Below are 18867 nucleotides of genomic sequence, written 5' to 3'. Positions count from 1 at the left end.
AATCGGAACATTGGGCGATTACGGGTAGAATATAATCGGTTCGGATATAATCGGATAACGTAGTTGTACAGGATTATTGTGCTTATGCAGATTGAATGTGTAAATTTTTTTCCGGATCACTTCGATTTTTGTCAGAAATCGGTTAGATCGGATCAGTTTTTAACAGTCCTAATTTTGGCCTTTTAATAGCCCAATTCACTCAAAAATACACTAAATTCACCCTCAATCTAAACCGAAAGTGTTCATAGATCATTCACTTGTTCTTTTTGTTTTATGTTGCCAGCTAAATGTACTTTTATTATTGCGTGCATTTATAACCTTTTGATGTTTTGAGTTAGGGTTAAGGAATCTCTGTTCAAGGGATGTTAATGATTGACCTAACACCAGCCAATCCTCCTCCTTTTATTGTAGTAAATGGAAAATTCTCATCATAATGTTATATAACACTCTACAATCTACATGAAATCGTTATACACTTTCATACACTGTCATTGTCATGAGATATAACAAGTCAAATATACATATTTCACAATCAACACGAGTTGGAGGAGTTAGTTATAAAAGGTCCTCGATTGAGCCACTTATCACAGGTTAGCTCACCGGTGATAAGTGGCTCAATCGAAGACCTTTTATAACTAGACTAGCTAACCTGTAATAAGTGTTGGTTCAAAGGACCCCTTCAATGCGGACTACATCACGTGTTCGAAAATAAATCAATAATCCTAAACAAAATTTAGATCATACTAAAGTGATTTAGGTGTCCATAATGATTGAAAAAAAAAAAGCACAAAAGAGAGATCACATGAAACTTCCACTTGAATAAAGTGGGAAACAGATTAGGACAAATTGTTAATTATCCTGGATGGGTAAGTAATAGTAATGACAGCCCCACCAATAATCCAATCCACATGCCCATACAAATATATCCATTCATAAATCCAGTATCCAGCTCAAACTTATGGTCATTTTTCTGTTCAAATCTAATAATAATATCACATCTGGGTCCCACATAACTCCTCCAGGGCCAAATACTTGACTGGTTTTCCAGTTTATAACGTTGCCATTTCTTCCTCCCATCATATTCTTTTTTTCTGGATGCTTTTTGCATGACAATCTTCTTATTTCAAATCCATTTTATAGCTTCAACTCTCATTTTATCCTAATAAGTTGTATGAAGAACAATGTTTTCAAAGTTTGCATTCTCTCAACCCGCCTGCTTCGCGTATTCAACAAATAACAAACAACCATGCCATGTAAGAGCTCGTCGTGATTTGATCTGCAGAGTGTAAGTTAACCACTTCTCTATGTATCATCCTACTCACCTCATGGGAAGTCCTCGTGTTGTTACCCACTTGTGATATGTGTTGGTTCAGTAGGGTCCTTTCCTAATAAAAAAAAAAATTGCAAAAATGACCTTAGAAAACAAAAAGTGGCATGTTTTTAACAAAAAACTTGGCCAAATAATGTTTTGGTGATGTAAATTACAATATCTTCCTATTCGAACAAGAATCGAACCCCTATCACGGTGTCACCTAAGGGGAGATGGATTAGAAGCACCCACTAGTTCTCATAAAATATAGTTTGAAGCATATATTATGTACAAGTACCTCTCATACACCTTATACCAAATTTATTCTATGTACTCCTTCCATTCCAAAATGAACCTTATTAATAAAAGAGCTTATGCATCATAATAAAACGAGACTTGTAAGTTGTAAGTTGTAAGTTGTAAGTTGTAACTTGAAGGTTGGTTTTATCATCAGGGAAATGCAGGCAACACCTTCTGTAACAGGAGTAGAATTCAAAGAAGAAGAAGAAGACGGTTTAACAACGAGGCCGCAATCACGAATTGTTCCTCATTTAGATACATCAACAGAGAAATCAGAGCTTCAGTTTAACAAAATGCAGCAATTAGATACAGAGATTAGCCAAGAAAGCAGACATTTTGGGGTGTTTGTGGCTCGAGAAGCTGAGCTTGATGAAGAATATTGGGTAATTAATTACTTTTAAGTTAATTAATTAATTAATATCCAAGTCATGATCATTAACCATGAGATATTTTGGGAAACTCAAATTTAATGGGGTTGTACTTGTCCACTTGTTCTTGTGGTAGACAGCAGCTTGGCTTCGTGCAGAAACTCACTATGAAGATCGACCAAATGAAAGGTACATTTAACTGAATCTTAGGTGGAAATTAAATTGAAACATCATAAACTATATATATACCTCTATTTATCCTTTAATTAAGTTCTCATGTGTATGCATTCAGAAAGTCCCCGGTTTATCTCTATTACTTCCCTGTATTTTAAAAAGAGATACACTTTGACCGGTTACATAGTTTTAGGAGAGAGAGTTGAATTTATTAAAATAAGATAAAAGTGGGGGTAATGAGTGAATTATTTATTATAGTAAAAAGATGATGTGAATAAGTGTGAGAACCACAAGAAATAGAGAAATATTAATATAATGGAAGTGGGGACCAAAATATGCCAAAAAAAAAAGTATATCTTTTTTTTAAAATACAACCGTTTAAGAAAAGTGTATCTCTTTTTAAAATACAAATGGAGTACTCTGTATATAAGTCAACTCCTGCGGTGGAGTCAAAATTATGAATTATACATTCTACCCTTATATTATACTCGCCCCGTATAAAATAAGGGTTACAACTACCTAAAAGTGGTTAAAATAAATTACACTTTCTACTTTTGGTATGTTTTCTTCTATTTACATGGTCTCCACTACCATATTTATATTAATCTTTTTATCTCTTCCATGATCCCTTCACTTGCTCACACCATCTTTTTCGTAATGAATAATTCACCCACTGCAATTCTTAAAATAATAATTAACCCACTACCTCACCTGCAATTAGTTTAAATTTAACTCAAACCCTCTAAAACTCTATTACGGTTAAAGTGTGCTCATAATAAAATACGGAGGGAGTACCTCATTCGTCAACCAATGTTTGTGAATTCATCTAACCTAACGTAGTAAAGACAATTTATATCATTATGGGGACGCTTGGAAGGTGATAATGGGAATCGGGATTAGAATTGAATGGGATAGGAATTCAATTAACCTTTATCTATTGACTTGTTTGGATAGGGATGACAAATAGAGCGAGAACACATTTTGAATTTACCCAAATACCCTTGTAATAAAGTTTCACCTTCCATTTCACTAACAGCTATTTGGACATTCTGTTCCTTGCTCAATTCCCATTTTCAACTCCCACCCTCTTCCTTGGGAATTAATGCAAGGGAATTGAGGCCATCATTTTTCATTCCAAAACTACCTCCATTACCCGTTCCCACCAAATAAACATGGGAATTGTTTCAAATTGGGATATAAATTCTCATTCCTTACAACATTTTCCACAACAAAAAGACCTCATATAGTTTATGCAACTTTTTAAGGTATGCTTTCCATACATTTATGCATGCACCGCCAACATATAGGGCTAGTATCCGTGATATGCTAGCAGTAACACATCGGGACCTAACTTTAAAATGTCCCTCTATTAGTACACTAGACTTTCCCCCAAAATACCTTTGAAAATGCTTACTCCGTGTTAAACATATCCCAACATTCTTATGCCTTGATTTACATATTGTATACTCCCTTCGTTCTTTTAAATGCATCAGTTTAGCCGAATGGCTAAAAAGTGATAACGAATACACCATTGATTACTTTCAATAAATCAGATATGCTGATAGCTACAAGAGGCAATTCGCAGACCAGGTATATATTTCAACCAAAGAATTTAAGCCTTATATATTATATACAACGTTTTAAGTATAATGTATCACAATTTGTCTTAATATGTATGTCTCTTATCAGGAGTACAATGCTTTAAAGAGGAGATGCAGAGGATATCATGGCCAACAATCTACATGTATCATCGCGGTAATTATTTTCATAATTATCATCATACCTTATAATCTCATATATGTTGTACTTATTCATACTCCGTATTAGCTTGTGTTATTCCAAGCAAAACCAAAATTGAATAGCAGTCTCTATTGATATGCAGGTTAAGAAGGAAGTAAAGAACGTGAAGCATACCGTACTCAAAAGCGTGGTAGGAACTTTGGATTTCAGTATCCGGTACTTGTTGCAAGGGGAATCATTTCCTGGGGTAACAAATATATTAGCCTTCAAACTCTTGTATTAATCCAAAAGTTCTATATTACTTCAAATCATCATATGAAATAATCTAAGAAACAAGAAATAATTATTATAATCTAGGAAAGAGTTCAGGCACCTTTATTCAGTAACATTAAGAGAGAGGAGTCAAGCAGATACGGCTATATTGCTAATGTATGCGTTGCAAAATCAGCTCGCCGCAAGGGGATTGCCCTCAACATGTTGAAGTTTGCTATTGAATCTGCAAAATTAAAAGGTAATTAATGACATTAATTCCATCAAGTTTTCTTAATATTAAGGCAAATCTGTTAGAAAAGACATTTTATATCAGCTTTTTGTGAAAGAAACACCTATTAAAACTTTTTTTATGAGAAAACACCTTATATGTTATGTTCATTGTTATACACACACTTAATCTCTGATTTCGGCCAAAAGGCCATGTTTTTAGCGTTGACTCACACGTTTTCCCTCCAAATACTTGCACTACACTATTGAAAATCATCATAGGAACCGATGCACATAGTTGGAAAGAAAAGTTGGAAATCAATGCCCGAAAACTTAGACTTTTTTTGTCGGAATCATGCCTTAAAGTGTGCTTATTAAACAGTATTAACATGTAAGGTGTTTTCTCAAAAAAAAAATGAAAAAGTTTTAAAATATGTTTTTTCACAAAATCTGTAACATAAAAGGTCTTTCTCACTAATTTGCCTAATATTAATTCCTTTATTTGCTTGAATGTTGATCTGTGACATATAACAGATGCAGAAATGATATTTGTCCATGTACATAGAAAGAATACACCAGCTCGAGAATTGTATCAAAAATTGGGATTCGAGGTAAAAACTCTGTTATTTTTCATAAATTGTTTGTTTAAAAGATTTTGTGTATCTAGTTTATAAGTTTGTATGGATTACCTCATCAGATAGTCGATGTTGCGAGCCTGCAGTTAGTAGAAGAGCAGATGTATCTTCTTTGTTGCAAGACATAGAACAGAATTGGACAGGAATTCATCTTCTTCACCACCTACATATTTAGATTTAACTGTATTCATTATATCATACAAGCAAGTGTACATGATTCTCTGTCACAATATTCCTTAGCTCACACAATAAGTTTACCAGCTATGAAATCGTTTTCATACATTTTAATGCCTAAACATTCTGGAATTACTTGTGATAAGTGGAGTACGAGCGGTTTCAGAAGCAGAGAATTGAAACATACTGATCGATGAGAAAGACTGAGGACTGCAGAAATTATCAAGTCAATGACAAATGAGATGTATGTAAGAGGCGTAATTATATTAGATCAATCATTTAACAAGTTTGTTTCTATGTCTTCTAATTCTTAGACTACTACTCCGTAATATATAACTTACGCTGTAGCGGCATGGTAGATAACCTTGAAAACATCTGTCTGTGTTTATCTTCATCTTATTCTTATTGTTTACTAGATCAGACCAGGAAAATCAGAATAGATCACATTAGACCAGACCTAACCAGAAACTAGACCAGGTGAAGAGAACAAGGAGTAAGCGTAGACAGACATTGACTAATTTGACAAATCTGACAATGTAATTGTCCAAAATATACTTTGCGGAGTACATAATACATTTGTTCATCTAGGACTATAGTTTGACAAATTATACAACCATGCATAAGAATACAATGGAGTCTAACAAAGAAAGCTTTTTTAAAACCATAGCTGGTTGAAGTTACCATTATAAAGTACAGTAAGTCTGAAGCAACAATTCTTGATGATGATAAGGTTGCATTTATTCGTGTAAAATACTACTCTTTACACCATAATGTCGGTAATAGTTCCGTAATTAATATCCATAACTTTAAGCATGCAATTAACAGAGTCTCCTTGACTTGTACAGCAGCAATCTCTAAACAACAAACAAAATTGGTCGCTTTTATCTTTACATACACTAACCAGAGAAGAAATGACAAAACTTTTGGGTTGGCAGACAAAGAACATGTAGATTGATGGCGAAAGGTACAGTTTAACCATGTTAATTTAATCATTTGAGATAATAAAGGATATAGCAGATATATGAACAAGAAGCCCGGAATGTAGGTAAGTTGCAACAATATGTAGCCAGTGACAGATCTCAACTGACTCTCAGTTGCAAGAAGGAATGATGCCCAAAAAGTTACTACCATAAGTGTAAGGGAGAACAATAGAGTGAGTAGACCGGCGATTAGCCGGTTTGGCAAGGTGGATAGGTAGTCAGATTCATCATCACGTGATGCAAGTATTGACATGAACATGAAAACTACAGAAAGAGACAGGAATAGGCTTGGTTTTGTTCTCTTCACCGTATTCTTATTTACTTATTATTAGATCAAACCAGATCAGACCAGAAAAAGAAAAAAGCACTCACAAAAAACATTACTAGAAAAATTGGAATAGATAAGGTGAAGAGAATAAGGCCTAAACCCATATGCATAGAGAAAGGTGTGAAACAAACCTGTCTGTCTCAAATTTGGAGAGCCTTTTCCGTCCTTGATTCCACCTGGCACATTGATGGCAGATGTAAATACAACTGTTGCTATGAGTGTGGCCGCCACTGATCCAGCAGTGGCGGCGTTTTATCCACTTATCCCCAGCTCTAACCTAGTTCTCATGTGCTTTGCTGAGAATAAGGACTTTGGCGCCCTTTTTCCCTTGAAGGAACTGACTAGCTAAAATATAAGGTACACAAGAATTGAAAACAAACCATATATCCCGTGGTTCCAAAAGTGCCAAATCGAGAAGCAAATAGCTTTCCTAGCAACAATTTCAAGGAAGGATACATAGCAACTGGAATGAGGTTTGATTGGGTTGAAGTTGAACGAGTTGAAGTTGAACTAGTTGAAGTAGATGGTGGGTCTAGCATCCGGGATCTTTCCATTGCGTACAAAGCAAGATCTGCGAGCCAAAGGGAGAAAGGTGATTAAGTTTATCCAAAGGAAAAAACATAATTCATAAAAAGAATCTTTAAAAATTTCGAACCAATAATGTGCAACGGAGTAATAGTCAAGGGACGAAGAGTATATAATAATACGAAGTAGCAACTAGCAAGTGAAATGTTAAAAGTAGGAGACTGACAGTAGAACCCAGCAATTAGGAGGTGCTCCACGAAACAGAAGCCACTATGAGCACGGCTTTCTGTTCTCCATCAAGCCAGGATGCCGTATCATCTGCAGGTGGCACCATTTTTTGCACCAATGTAACAGCTCTGTGCACACCTACTGCAAAATGTAACGGGGTCTCAAACGGTTTGTTGATGGCTACAGTCAGAACTGAAGCATCTCTCTGTATGATTGACATAACTGTGCCCCTGTTTCCTTGGAAAATGGCTCTGTAAACTTGAAGGGACTATAGTAGCCAACTGCCAAGTGATAGACCGAGGACATATATAAACTTGAAGGGACTATAATAGCCAAGTCAATGCAAAATTCGAGTACTCATTAAAGAGGACCATTAAACTATTACTATCGAAACCATGTACATCTCAGAAAATCCAACACTTGTTTATAGTAAAAGAACAAAAATACTCAAACAACGGAAAGAAGCATTTGCATACTCTGTTAAAGAAGTGACATTAAGCTGCCAAACGTCCAAAAAAATTGACAAAAATGTTAGCAGCTTATGCTAATACTGTCATTTTTCTGATCAAAATCAACCGATAGCCTAACTATTGTCCAGTCTTTGACCAAAAAAGGGAGGTAGAAGGGACCAACAGATACAAGTCATAAAATTGCCATAAGAATGAGTAAAACCAGTTAACATTTAGGGGAATGGTCGCCCTTCCAAGAATCAAAAACCAGGCGCGGAGGGATAATACAATGATTCTTGTTGGAATGGCCTCTTGATATGTTCCAAAATTGGAGTCAGCTTCCTCCCAACAATATGCAGATGTGGGTTCGAGTGGCCATCCGAAAAAATATTAGTAACCTGACATAAACATCATGCAGATATTAGAGCAACAACCATTTACATCTGAAACACCACAATACCAACTTATTTTTACAGTAGCTCATATGAATACCGAGAGTGCATTGTCTTACAGTTACAGCATGATGTACACAGTTAAGAAGGTATTATGCCCCAACTCCCAAGAGAAAATTAACCTAATTTATAGAAATCCACACAACCTAAGATTTCCATATTCTGATGAGACATGTATCTTTGTGCAAAAAATCTTAAAAGTTTTATTAGGAACTAGGAAGGATGATTATTATCTTTCTTCTTTAGTAAGCGAAAACCTTGATACAGTATTCTGCTCAGTCAGGAGTTGTTTTATAACTTAATCATTGAAAACATACTCTCTCCATTCCTAATTATGGCACATTTCTATTTTAGGATGCCCTAAAATACAGGGACTTTAAATCGAAGTTAATTTTTTTCCCATATTACCGTAAGGATACCTTTAGGCTTTAACCAACACAAATCTAATGGAAGACTACTTGTGGTAGAGATGTAACCTACATGGAGAAGGATATTTATGGAATTTCAGCTCAATTTTTATTTACTGATGAAAGCAACAGAAGTACTTCCGCTCACTGATCTCATGCATGTTAGTCAAGAACGCCTTGCGTAGAAACATTTTCTCACTAATTCATATGTTCAAGCACACCAACACAAATACAAATTATTATAAACAAAGATCTGGCATGGAAATCAGTTATAAAGCAATGGCAATAGGAAAGCATAAAATAGTGCCAACTGCTTATCATTACAAGTCATGAACAAAAACTTAGGTACCTGTGTGCAACCAAAAATTTTGAGCAACCTGAGAGACCAGCAGCTGTCTGCAATTAATCCCAGTGCCTCGTCTGTAAGGAGACGACACCATGAAAGATCTAAGAACTCGAGGTTTTTGCAACGCCTAGCAAGAGAAATGGTGGTATTCTGGCCAACCTACAGAAAATAGCATACTGTGAGAATCCAACTATAGATGGCTCCGCCGTTCAGACTTCCCAAGAACAACAGAAACAAAACAGACCGTGGGCATCAGCAAGAAGTTAGATTGATACCTTGGAGATGTTATTAAGACTTAATTCTTTCAAAGATTCTCCAGAAGTTTCAAGGAATGCTGCAATAGCATCATCACTGTCACAGAAAGGATGCTAAAATCAGGGGGATTCCCTCGTGATCAACAAAAAATGCTAAACAATTTAAATTAGAAGATATCGCATACCCGTATATTCTATAAATCAATATGCATACAGCTAACAAAGTTGATGCTCAGAGATCAAAAGAAAAATGTGCGAGTTAGAGATCATCAAAAGAACAATGCGATTAGAGAACGTCCTATCATGGGGTTTAGGGTGTCTAAGATCTTATATAATACCTTTAGTAGAGAATCATTTACACAGTTATGCTAAGATTTTCCAAAAAAATTATGTTCAGACCGGAAATTTTTCTCCCTCCATCCCATATTATTCTGCAGATGCCTTTTCTAGTAAATTTCACCAGCCTTTTCTCTCTCCAGCCGCAACTAAGGCCCTATTCTGTTCACCTTATTTCCACTATTTCACATTAGTTCAGATAAGATAAGTTCGGGAAAAAGAAGGGTTGACCAAGTACAATTTATAACTAAAATAAGTTTTGAAAAATTCTAATAAGTTAAGATAAGTCTAGTTAAGTTCAGAAAAAAATAAGTGAAAACCAGGTGAATAGAATAGAGCCTAAACTTAGAAGTGCTAAGGTGGTGTGCAAATACTAGAGTATGAATTAAAAATAAGAAACTGTTAGGAACATTTATAGAGTAAATGGGTCTATGTGTTAATGTGAAGTGCATAATATAATAGAAGTTGAGGAGGCAGTATAATATATATACTTAAGAGTTTATTCCAAGCGGATGCAACAGTTCAGAGTCGTTGCATTAGGTCTAATGCAACGGTTTGGGCTGATGCAACGGATTTGGGCGTTGCATTAGCTCGCTTGATCGGGCGACTCCGCCCGGGTGAATTTCTCACGAAATTGTATGTTGCACACAGGCCCGATTGGGCGAAGGTCCAAATGTTCGTTTTGAGCGGTTTTTGTGACGGTTGCTTTGCATGTAATGGTTGGATATTATTTCCAACAATGACTCTTCATAAAGAACTTTATATATAGAGTACTTATGACACATTAATATAGGATGAACATATCAATTATACTTGCATCATTTGACAAAATATCTTGCTAATCTTTTCTTAAATGTGAGACATTTGAGACTTTAAGTGATAAACACAAAACCTTGTTGTATTAATTTTGTGAGAACACACAAGATCAATTGATTCTTCATTATATCTCAATAGTGTTATCATGAACCCGATTGTTCCTTAGTGGATCGATAAAATACTATTAGGAAAGAGTGTTATCTCGTGCCTTGAAGATTTTATCCGGTCTCCCCACAGTATTGTTTATAACAATCTCTAATACACATGTCTATGATACTTGGTGGACCAATATCAATAGCAAATCAAGCAGCAAAGCAAGAAATAACAAGTCTTGAGAGCCTAAATAATCCTAAACAGATTTTGATGAACCTACTCAGATACTACCAACAAGGGGAAAAAATTGAGCCTATCCAGATAGATGGTTTTCTAAGGTTGCATCGTTGGATTGTTAGACCTTATAATCGCGACTGACGTACAACTAAATCTAAAGAGATTTGCTTGACCAATTACACTAACAGGTCAACACAAATATGATGAGACAGCAACAGGGTCAAAGGATAAAACAACTGAAGCACAAAAAACAACCTGAACGGAGAGCGACAGAGTTTCAAATGTTGAATATTACGACAACCATTTGTGATATAAGCCATGCCAATATCAGTCAGCTTCCCCAGACAGCTAATATCAAGGACGCGTAACTGAGAACATGTATCAGCAATGACTTTCAAAGAAGAATCAGTCAAATTTCTGCACAAAATAAGGAGGCTTGTGAGCGACATGCTAAATTCGTTGAAAGTCGGAGTTAAAGAATATAGATACAAACCCAATTACAAGAAGATTTTTAAAAAAAAATGTGAGCAGAAAAATCGACTTACATGCAGTTAGCCAAAACGAGCTCCTTCATGTTCTGACCATTCTCCCTAATTAGTTTTCTGATAAATTTGTCAGAAACAGTGGCTACACCCCTGAGTGATAGCAGTTCCAATTTTTTCAGCCGCATAAGTTTAGGAAGAATACTCATTGCACCTAAAGTATAACAATCATCAAGATATAGTTCTTGCAAAATCGACCCCAGTGATTCAGCAATGCTGTCAAGGCCAACGTCAGTCAGAAGAGAGCATTGGCTGAGATTCATAGATCTCAGAGCAGGGGCAGATGCAACCAATTCAGCTAGCCCAGCATCTGAAATACGGCAACCACCTTTCAAAGAGATAGTTGTCAATGTTTTCAACCCTTTTGGTACTAAGGCCTTCCGCAACGAAGAGTCAGATACACAATGTCCGCAAAGGTCAAGTTGTAAAACCTGATATCATAAGGCAAATAAAACTTAGCATTACAATATTGCTCGAATGGAAAAGGATGAAATAATGGCAGGACCGCAGAAAGAATATACAAATGCATATCTTCCCCTGTAAAGTATATTGGGACCAAAACAAATAAACATCAAGTATACAGGCAGAAAACAGATGGTTTGCTTAAAGCCCACCAGCCAAGTCATTAGCATCTTAAGTTATAATGATGGAATTTCCATAGCTTTAAGATTCCTAGCATAGTAGCTGCCTAGCTGGTCAGTAAACTGTTACAAGTTTGTGAATAGGAAAATAATTGCCAACCAAAGTCAGATATTCTTCCCCCAGCATGAGTCCCTTTCGGCTTACATGTAACATCGTCATTCAAAATGAAACTTCTAGACAACTGTTACCAGCGCGAGAAAACGGCTTGCAGTAACATAAGCAACTTTTCCATACACAAATGCAAGGGAAACCTCGCCAAAACCCACTTAGGCAAAAGAAACAAGCAGACACTAACACCAAACAGTTAATATTGCTGGACTAGATATACAAAAGACAGATTGTATGCTTATAGGAAATATAGAAGCCTATGCTACAAAATTATTGTTATATGGATCGAAAGCCTAGGTTACAAAATTATTGTTATATGGATCGAAAGCCTATCTTACAAAATTATTGTAATATGGATCGAAAGCCTATGTTACAAAACTATTGTTGTATGGATCGAAAGCCTATCTTACAAAATTATTGTTATATGGATAGAAAGCCTATGTTACAAAATTATTGTTATATGGCCACTAAGGCCATCACACAAGCTCAAACATTATTATTATCAGAGTAAAATACCAACATGATATAGCTATTCTATGTGATCCTCGTTAATAGGCTTTTTCGTTCTTACGATACCTTGAGAAATGCCTTTGATTCAGTTCAAGCTTTAAGCAGTTCACTTCCTTACTCTAAAAGGTCAGAGCTCATGCACTTAAAAGTGTAAGGATAGACAATCTAGTAAAGCTAACAAAGTCATCTTCATAATTCACCAGTCATCACCAACAATAAGAAAACATAAGAGACAGGCAAAGCAAGGCAATTCAATATACCTTCAAGTTCTTGATATTGCAAGCTTCAAACGATTTCTCAAACGCGTGTTCTTCTAGCCACGAACAATCTGCAAGGTGTATCTCTGAAGGAGACCCATCAAGAAGAAGACTGAGAAAATGTAGATTCATCTTCCTAGAATCACAAAGCATCTGACTAAGCCTGTTCCTCAATTCATCTGGTACACTCTCAAGAGAAGTGATTGCATCAACATTCTCTTCAAGAATTTTCAAGCACAGAATTTGCAACGAAGGGGGGGCTCGCTTCCAGCACTCGGGGTCCCTTTCTTTCCTAATCCAAGAAACTAATGGAAATCTTCCTTTTTCAGAACTCGAGTTTTTTACTCCACTTTTCAAGTTCTTTTCTCTATCTCTTATAATTTTCATGGCAGTAGAAAATGGTCCAGGCCAATCTTCAACATTCCCAGTTGGTTGTTCTGTTGCCATTTCTGGTTCATCCTCATCACTCACTGATTCATCCTCTTCGTTTACATGATTCCCTTCTTCTTCCTCCGCATTGAAATGAGCATATTTTGCAGCATTTCTCCTAGCAATATCTTTAAATCTATCCCTAACATTCTTGGTTTCATTAACAGATACATTCTCATGAACATCAACATCAACATCAACATCAAACTTATTCAAAAAATCTACCATCATCTCACTATCCAGATCAACGTTAGCAGCTAAATCTAATTCAACATCATCCAACTCACAATCAATTTCAGACATCAAACCTTTCTCCTTCTCCTCTCTACTCAACCTTTCTGATGACATTACGCTTTTACCTTTCTCTTCTTTACTAAACCTTCTTCTTGGGCTCTTCACTTCCTCCATTTTCCCCTCAATCTCAAAACAATCATCATCATCTTCCTCAATCAAAATAGCCTTTCCCTTACCCTTACCCTTTTCAGCATCGTTTTTGGGCTCTTCGGATTCTTTTCTGACTACTTTCGTCCCTGACCTTAAGCTCAAACACCTGTTTTCCACTTCCAAACAATCAGAATCATCTACCTTCCTCACCTTCTTCGGACTTCCTTCCACCACCAAATCAGAAACCCTAACACTACTTTCTTCAACACTCACGTTTTCAACTTCCGGCAATTGAAACTCCGTCTTCTTAACAACACTCCCACTCCGCCGCCTCTTAGTGGCGGGACTAACAGACAGAGTCGGCTTCGCAGCGAGACGGCTACTCCGGCGTGGAGGCGGAGCCGACATTAGTGCTGAATCGGGCTCGAATTTGGTGGTAGAACTGGTTTGATTTGTTAAAGATTCGGTGGTTTTCGAAGGAGTTTTAGGTTCGAGAATCCCAATTCCTAGGGTTTTCTTGGGAGAAGAAGAGGGGTTTGGTAACGGAAGAATTTCGCGTGACCGGAGAACCGGCATTGACGGTTGATTGAAACAGGGGAGAGAAAGAGGTGAAAGGTTTAAGTGTGACCGGAAAACGGCTGAGGAAAGGGAGGGATGGAAGTTTGGGGGGTTTTGGGTGGTTTTGACGGTTTAATTTGGGATATTCTTGCACGAGAAGCTTCTTCATTTCCCGCCAAAGTATAGATATTCGTGAATCTTGTGATGGTCATTATTTCGGGTGCGCTTTTTTTTTTACAACTAGCTCTTGAGCCCGTTCAGAAAACGACAATAATTATACATATAAGGATTATTTAATCGTCTTTTAAAGTTCTAATTTTAGCAAGGGTTTGTTATTTTAGTGGGAATACATGATTTAAATAGATGTAGAATTTTAAGGTTGAAATATTATATAAATAAATTTAATGATAAATTCATATCAAGTGTTAAAGAGGGAGATGAGGTGAAAATGTTGATGAATAAATGTATTAAATAGTGAATTGATGTTGAATGACAATAGTAAAGTGGAAGGGACGTTAGAGTTGTAAAACAACAACAAAATAGCAATTGAAAAAACTAAATGAATTGATGAAAGAAGAAGATGTCACGTGGCATCTAATAAGCTATGGTTATGTTTTTTATAGACTAGGTATAGATTGGTTTTCCATTTTATCTGAGTTTATCTTAAATTTAATCAAACAACTTTGAACTTATCGATTTTTATTTTTTTTCAATAAACTAATATGCCCGTTCACAAGCACGGGTGATAGAGAGTTGCAAATAACATAGAGGTACATAGTCAATGTTGAATTGTTAATAATTATAAATAATATCTCGTGAAACCATATCCTACTATTTAAATAATTCATTATTTTAGTCGATATGTTTCCTCAAATAGTAGAATTCTTGTTCTGATCTCACTCGCAAAACTGATTCAACTACGACATCATCACTCCCTAGCTTTGTAACATATTCATCAAACGATCTTTCAAGTTGTCCTCCAAAACGATGTCTCTAAATTCCTAATTATGAATAAATTTGGGTTAGTATATGTTGTAAATCCAAAATACAATATATTTGCACAAATTTGTATATATACTTCCATGGTTTTCAATTTCTTTAATATCCGGAACTTTAAAATCGATGACCATCGCAGGGTGTTGTCCGAAAAGTATAACACGCGTTGAACTTGTGTCATTAATTATTCATACGTTTATTCTTAATCTGTTATTATGGATATAACACAAATATTACAATGTTTGTACTTTCTTACAAAGTTTATGTGGAAAAAAATATAAATATTTGGTTATGCGAGTATAGGTCCAACTATGTTTGAGTGTCACATGATACATTCAAAAGAGGTAATAAGTGCAAACAGAATTAAACATTGGATGATCAAATTATTTGGGCATTATATACTTAGACTTAATTAATCATGTTACCTACTGTGTACTTCCTATTCATCCAACTAATTCAATCTAAGAAGACAATTATAAATCCATTTGTTAAGAAAGAAGTAAGAAAAGAAAAGTGATTTTACTTAACGGCATTCACATGGAACTGGAGCACCGACATTGATGGTAGATTCAAACAGGGGAGAGAAAGAGGTGAAGGGTTTTAAGTATGACCGGAAAACGGCTGAAGAAATGGAGAGACGGAATGTAATCCCCCGTAAATTTATAAATTTTATTAATATAGTTTAACGTATATTATTTATATTTAAATAGAATTTATGAATTTTAAGTAATAAATATATAATTAACGTATATTTATTTTATTTTAAGTACGTTCTAAATATTTAACGATTTTTGAACTTTATTATATTTATATATTTAATGTATATTTAATTTTATTTAAATATATTCTAAATATTTTAACGATTTGTGCAATCAAGAATAATTTTAGAATTTTAAGTTGAAAAGAATTTGAATTACGAAAATCGATTAAATTTAGAAAACGATCCTATTCCGCTTTGGATTCGAATCATAAAAGCCAAATCCTATTTCTATCCCATTTTGCAAAGCCCAAATCATAAAAACCCAAAACAATCTTTCCCTCCCTCTAAATCACGTGCAAACCCAAAAGAGAAAAGAAAAAAGCAAAACCCTCATCTTCTCCCCTTGCAATCACGTGAACTCTCAAGCCCCAAGACTTTCCTCCTCATTCACGCTGCGTCCCTTGCTTCGGCCAGCCGCCGGACCTTCGAGTCGCCGCCGGTAAGCTTGTCTCCCTCCCTTCGATCTCCTTCTTCGTTCTCCTTCTTTTTTTCGTTCTCTTTTTCGTCCTTCCTTAACCGTTCACTCCCCTCCTTTTGTTTGGTTTTCGCACAGCAACACCACGACAACAACCACCGCTGCCGCCCTCCTTGCACCGGACCACCGCCGTCCTTCCCTACGGTAGTCCCTCTCCTCCTTCCTCTTCTTTTCGTTCTTTTCTGTTCGGTTTCGATTCCCTTCTCCTCATTCTCTTGCTTTGATTGTCGCACAACAGCCACCGCACAACCGCCTCCCTCGCCGCCCAGTCGCGTCGCCACCAGCCGCGTCTCCCTGGTCGTCGTGCCTGCACTAGCCGCCGGCAGTCCTTCTCCTCTCCTTTTGGTTATTTCTTAAATCCTAAGTAACTAATTATTTTAATTATGTTTATTAATTTAATTTATGTTTCTTGAATTAAATTTATGATTTTTATGATTAAGTTATGAAATTTCAGATTATATGTTGTTGAAATTAATTTAATTATTTTCAGATTTATTTACTACGTTTAAGTTAGGGTTTTAATGAAGTTTTATTAATTTAATTCATGCTCCTTGAATATAGATTATAAGTTATTATGATTAGATTATATTTTCAGATTATATACTATGTTTAAATATAAAATTTAATTTTCAGATTACATAATTCGATTGAAACAAGAATTTGAATTATTTAAGGCATGAAGTTTAATGTTTTAATGATTTTAAATCATGGTAGAATGAGTATGAATATTTGAAACTATTATTTTTATGTTCTAAGCATGATAAGTTGGTTTTGGGAAGTTTGTAAACGAATTTATATTGCTGAAAATTTAATTATGATATTTGCAAAGAGTTTTCAACGAATTTCAATCTCTAATTCAATAATTATGATGCTAGGAAATCAAAGGTTTAAGTTTTGATATTGGGGGATGTTCTAAATATGTTTAGGATGCCTTTAGAATGCTTTGTTATGGTTGTCAATGATTAGGAATTGATTTGGGTACGTTTCTTGATTATTTTAGGCGGAGAATTCTTTGTGGGTGACTTTTGAATTCGTTAAAGTGGCCTATCAGTTTGTTTATACAAGGTAAGTACATACCGTGTGCTTGGATGTGTGTTGTATTGAGAATATGATGAATATATTTATGAACTTGTTTATGTTGGAATTTCATGTTCAATGTCGTTGAATTAATGCGTTGAGCATAGAACTTTATTTATAAGAATTGAATCATGTTGGCATGGAATATTGATGCAAGCATGTTGGTTTTGTGGAACTTTATATTATTTAATATTGGTTTAGATCTTTATTGATCGTTGTTCCTCTTTAGATTTTCACTACTTTATAAGGGCCGAGGACCTTGTTTGGTAGTTGAACCTTATACCTAATAAAGGTTTTTAAATATGGATAAAGGAAGGATTAAAATAGTTGGAATTGGCTCTTGGTTGAACGTTGTGATCACTGGTTTAATTCAAAGATAAAAGAAGTTGTGTTTACTTGTTGAATATAATATTTATGTTTGATGAGTCATAACCAAGTATTAAAAGTTAAGTCATGTAAAGTGAAAATGAGTAGCAATAGCTTTAGACTGTGCATGTCTAAAGTGACGGACAATCAGGAGTTGGGGTCATGGGTAGCCTATGGCTTTTTCTGGGGCCGGATTGATCACCGGTTCTATTTTTATTTAAAAGTCCCTCGATATCGCAGGTCATTGGGGTTTACGAAGTCGCGCCCGTACCTCGTCTTCCTTAGTGAAGAAGAAGAAGTTTCTAGTAGACAACTCAGTCCATTGACTATTTCAATTAAAATAATGTTAATGATACAAAGGTCTAGTTCAATCAAATATAGTCTTCAAGTCAGTATATCTTGATTTTCCTTGCTTATGTTTTATTTAGTACCATGTTAGGATTGTTCGTTTAATAGAATCATGTTAGGATTATTATTGATTTAGTATGTAGTACTCAGCTTTGCTGATTGCGTGCTTTTGCTTGTGCATGTTGATCATGGCTATGCCTTATTGATCCTGTGATGACCCAATCTTTGGTGAGCAGTCTCTAAGGATCAATAAGCATTGTCCATCTGCAGGTTTGAAGATGTTGCATCATTGGGATCGGGAATAGAGAGCTTGTATTTAGTTTTGATTTGCTAAGTTAACTTGGGTTTGTTAATTGGGACTTTAAACTTGTCGTACTATTTATATTTCCTTATTTTCGTTGGATGATTTTTGGGACTAAACCTGTAATCGATTATTTAAAACCTACAGTTAGTTTTATGTTTTCCGCTGCAAAATTCTGAATAAGCCGTTACGTTTTCACACGGGCGATAATGCCTTGATAATTCTCTACGTTTTATATTAAAAGATTATTTTAGAAAAGAGAGAATTGTCGGGGTGTTACAAAGTGGTATCTAGAAGCTAAGGTTTTATTTTAATAAATTTTTAGGCGCCTAACTATCTAATTATTTAAAATAAATTTCTTAAAAATCGAGATTCTACATATTATAGTGATAAAAAAAAAAAAAATTGTACTTTTTTTTGGGGGGCCGATTTCCTTTTATCTTGTTTGAAAGCATATAATACTCCTTATTTAAGTTCGAAATC

The 18867-nt window shown here is 35.4% G+C and overlaps 2 protein-coding genes across 2 annotated transcripts; one reads left to right on the top strand and one right to left on the bottom strand.

The window, feature by feature from the left end:
* Positions 1–920: 920 nt before the first annotated feature.
* On the top strand, positions 921–5487 carry LOC110778134 (uncharacterized). The gene is made up of 9 exons (XM_021982695.2): positions 921–1285; positions 1764–1992; positions 2114–2166; positions 3705–3741; positions 3841–3906; positions 4034–4138; positions 4249–4402; positions 4906–4982; positions 5069–5487. The coding sequence occupies exons 1-9, from the start codon at positions 1182–1184 to the stop codon at positions 5132–5134; spliced, it is 891 nt and encodes a 296-aa protein (XP_021838387.1). The 5' UTR covers positions 921–1181; the 3' UTR covers positions 5135–5487.
* A 2091-nt stretch (positions 5488–7578) lies between these two features.
* LOC110778137 (uncharacterized) lies at positions 7579–14217 on the bottom strand. The gene is made up of 6 exons (XM_021982700.2): positions 12694–14217; positions 11177–11604; positions 10887–11048; positions 9171–9246; positions 8899–9054; positions 7579–8088 (listed from the first exon to the last, which is right to left on the bottom strand). Exons 1-6 carry the CDS (start codon positions 14077–14079, stop codon positions 7951–7953), a joined length of 2346 nt encoding a protein of 781 aa, XP_021838392.2. The 5' UTR covers positions 14080–14217; the 3' UTR covers positions 7579–7950.
* Between the last annotated feature and the right edge of the window lie 4650 nt (positions 14218–18867).

This window comes from Spinacia oleracea, chromosome 2, assembly GCF_020520425.1.
Source record: "Spinacia oleracea cultivar Varoflay chromosome 2, BTI_SOV_V1, whole genome shotgun sequence".
In the NCBI taxonomy this organism is placed as follows: domain Eukaryota; kingdom Viridiplantae; phylum Streptophyta; class Magnoliopsida; order Caryophyllales; family Amaranthaceae; genus Spinacia; species Spinacia oleracea.
Note: the sequence above shows the minus strand (reverse complement) of the source record. Positions and strands in the feature narration are given on the sequence as shown.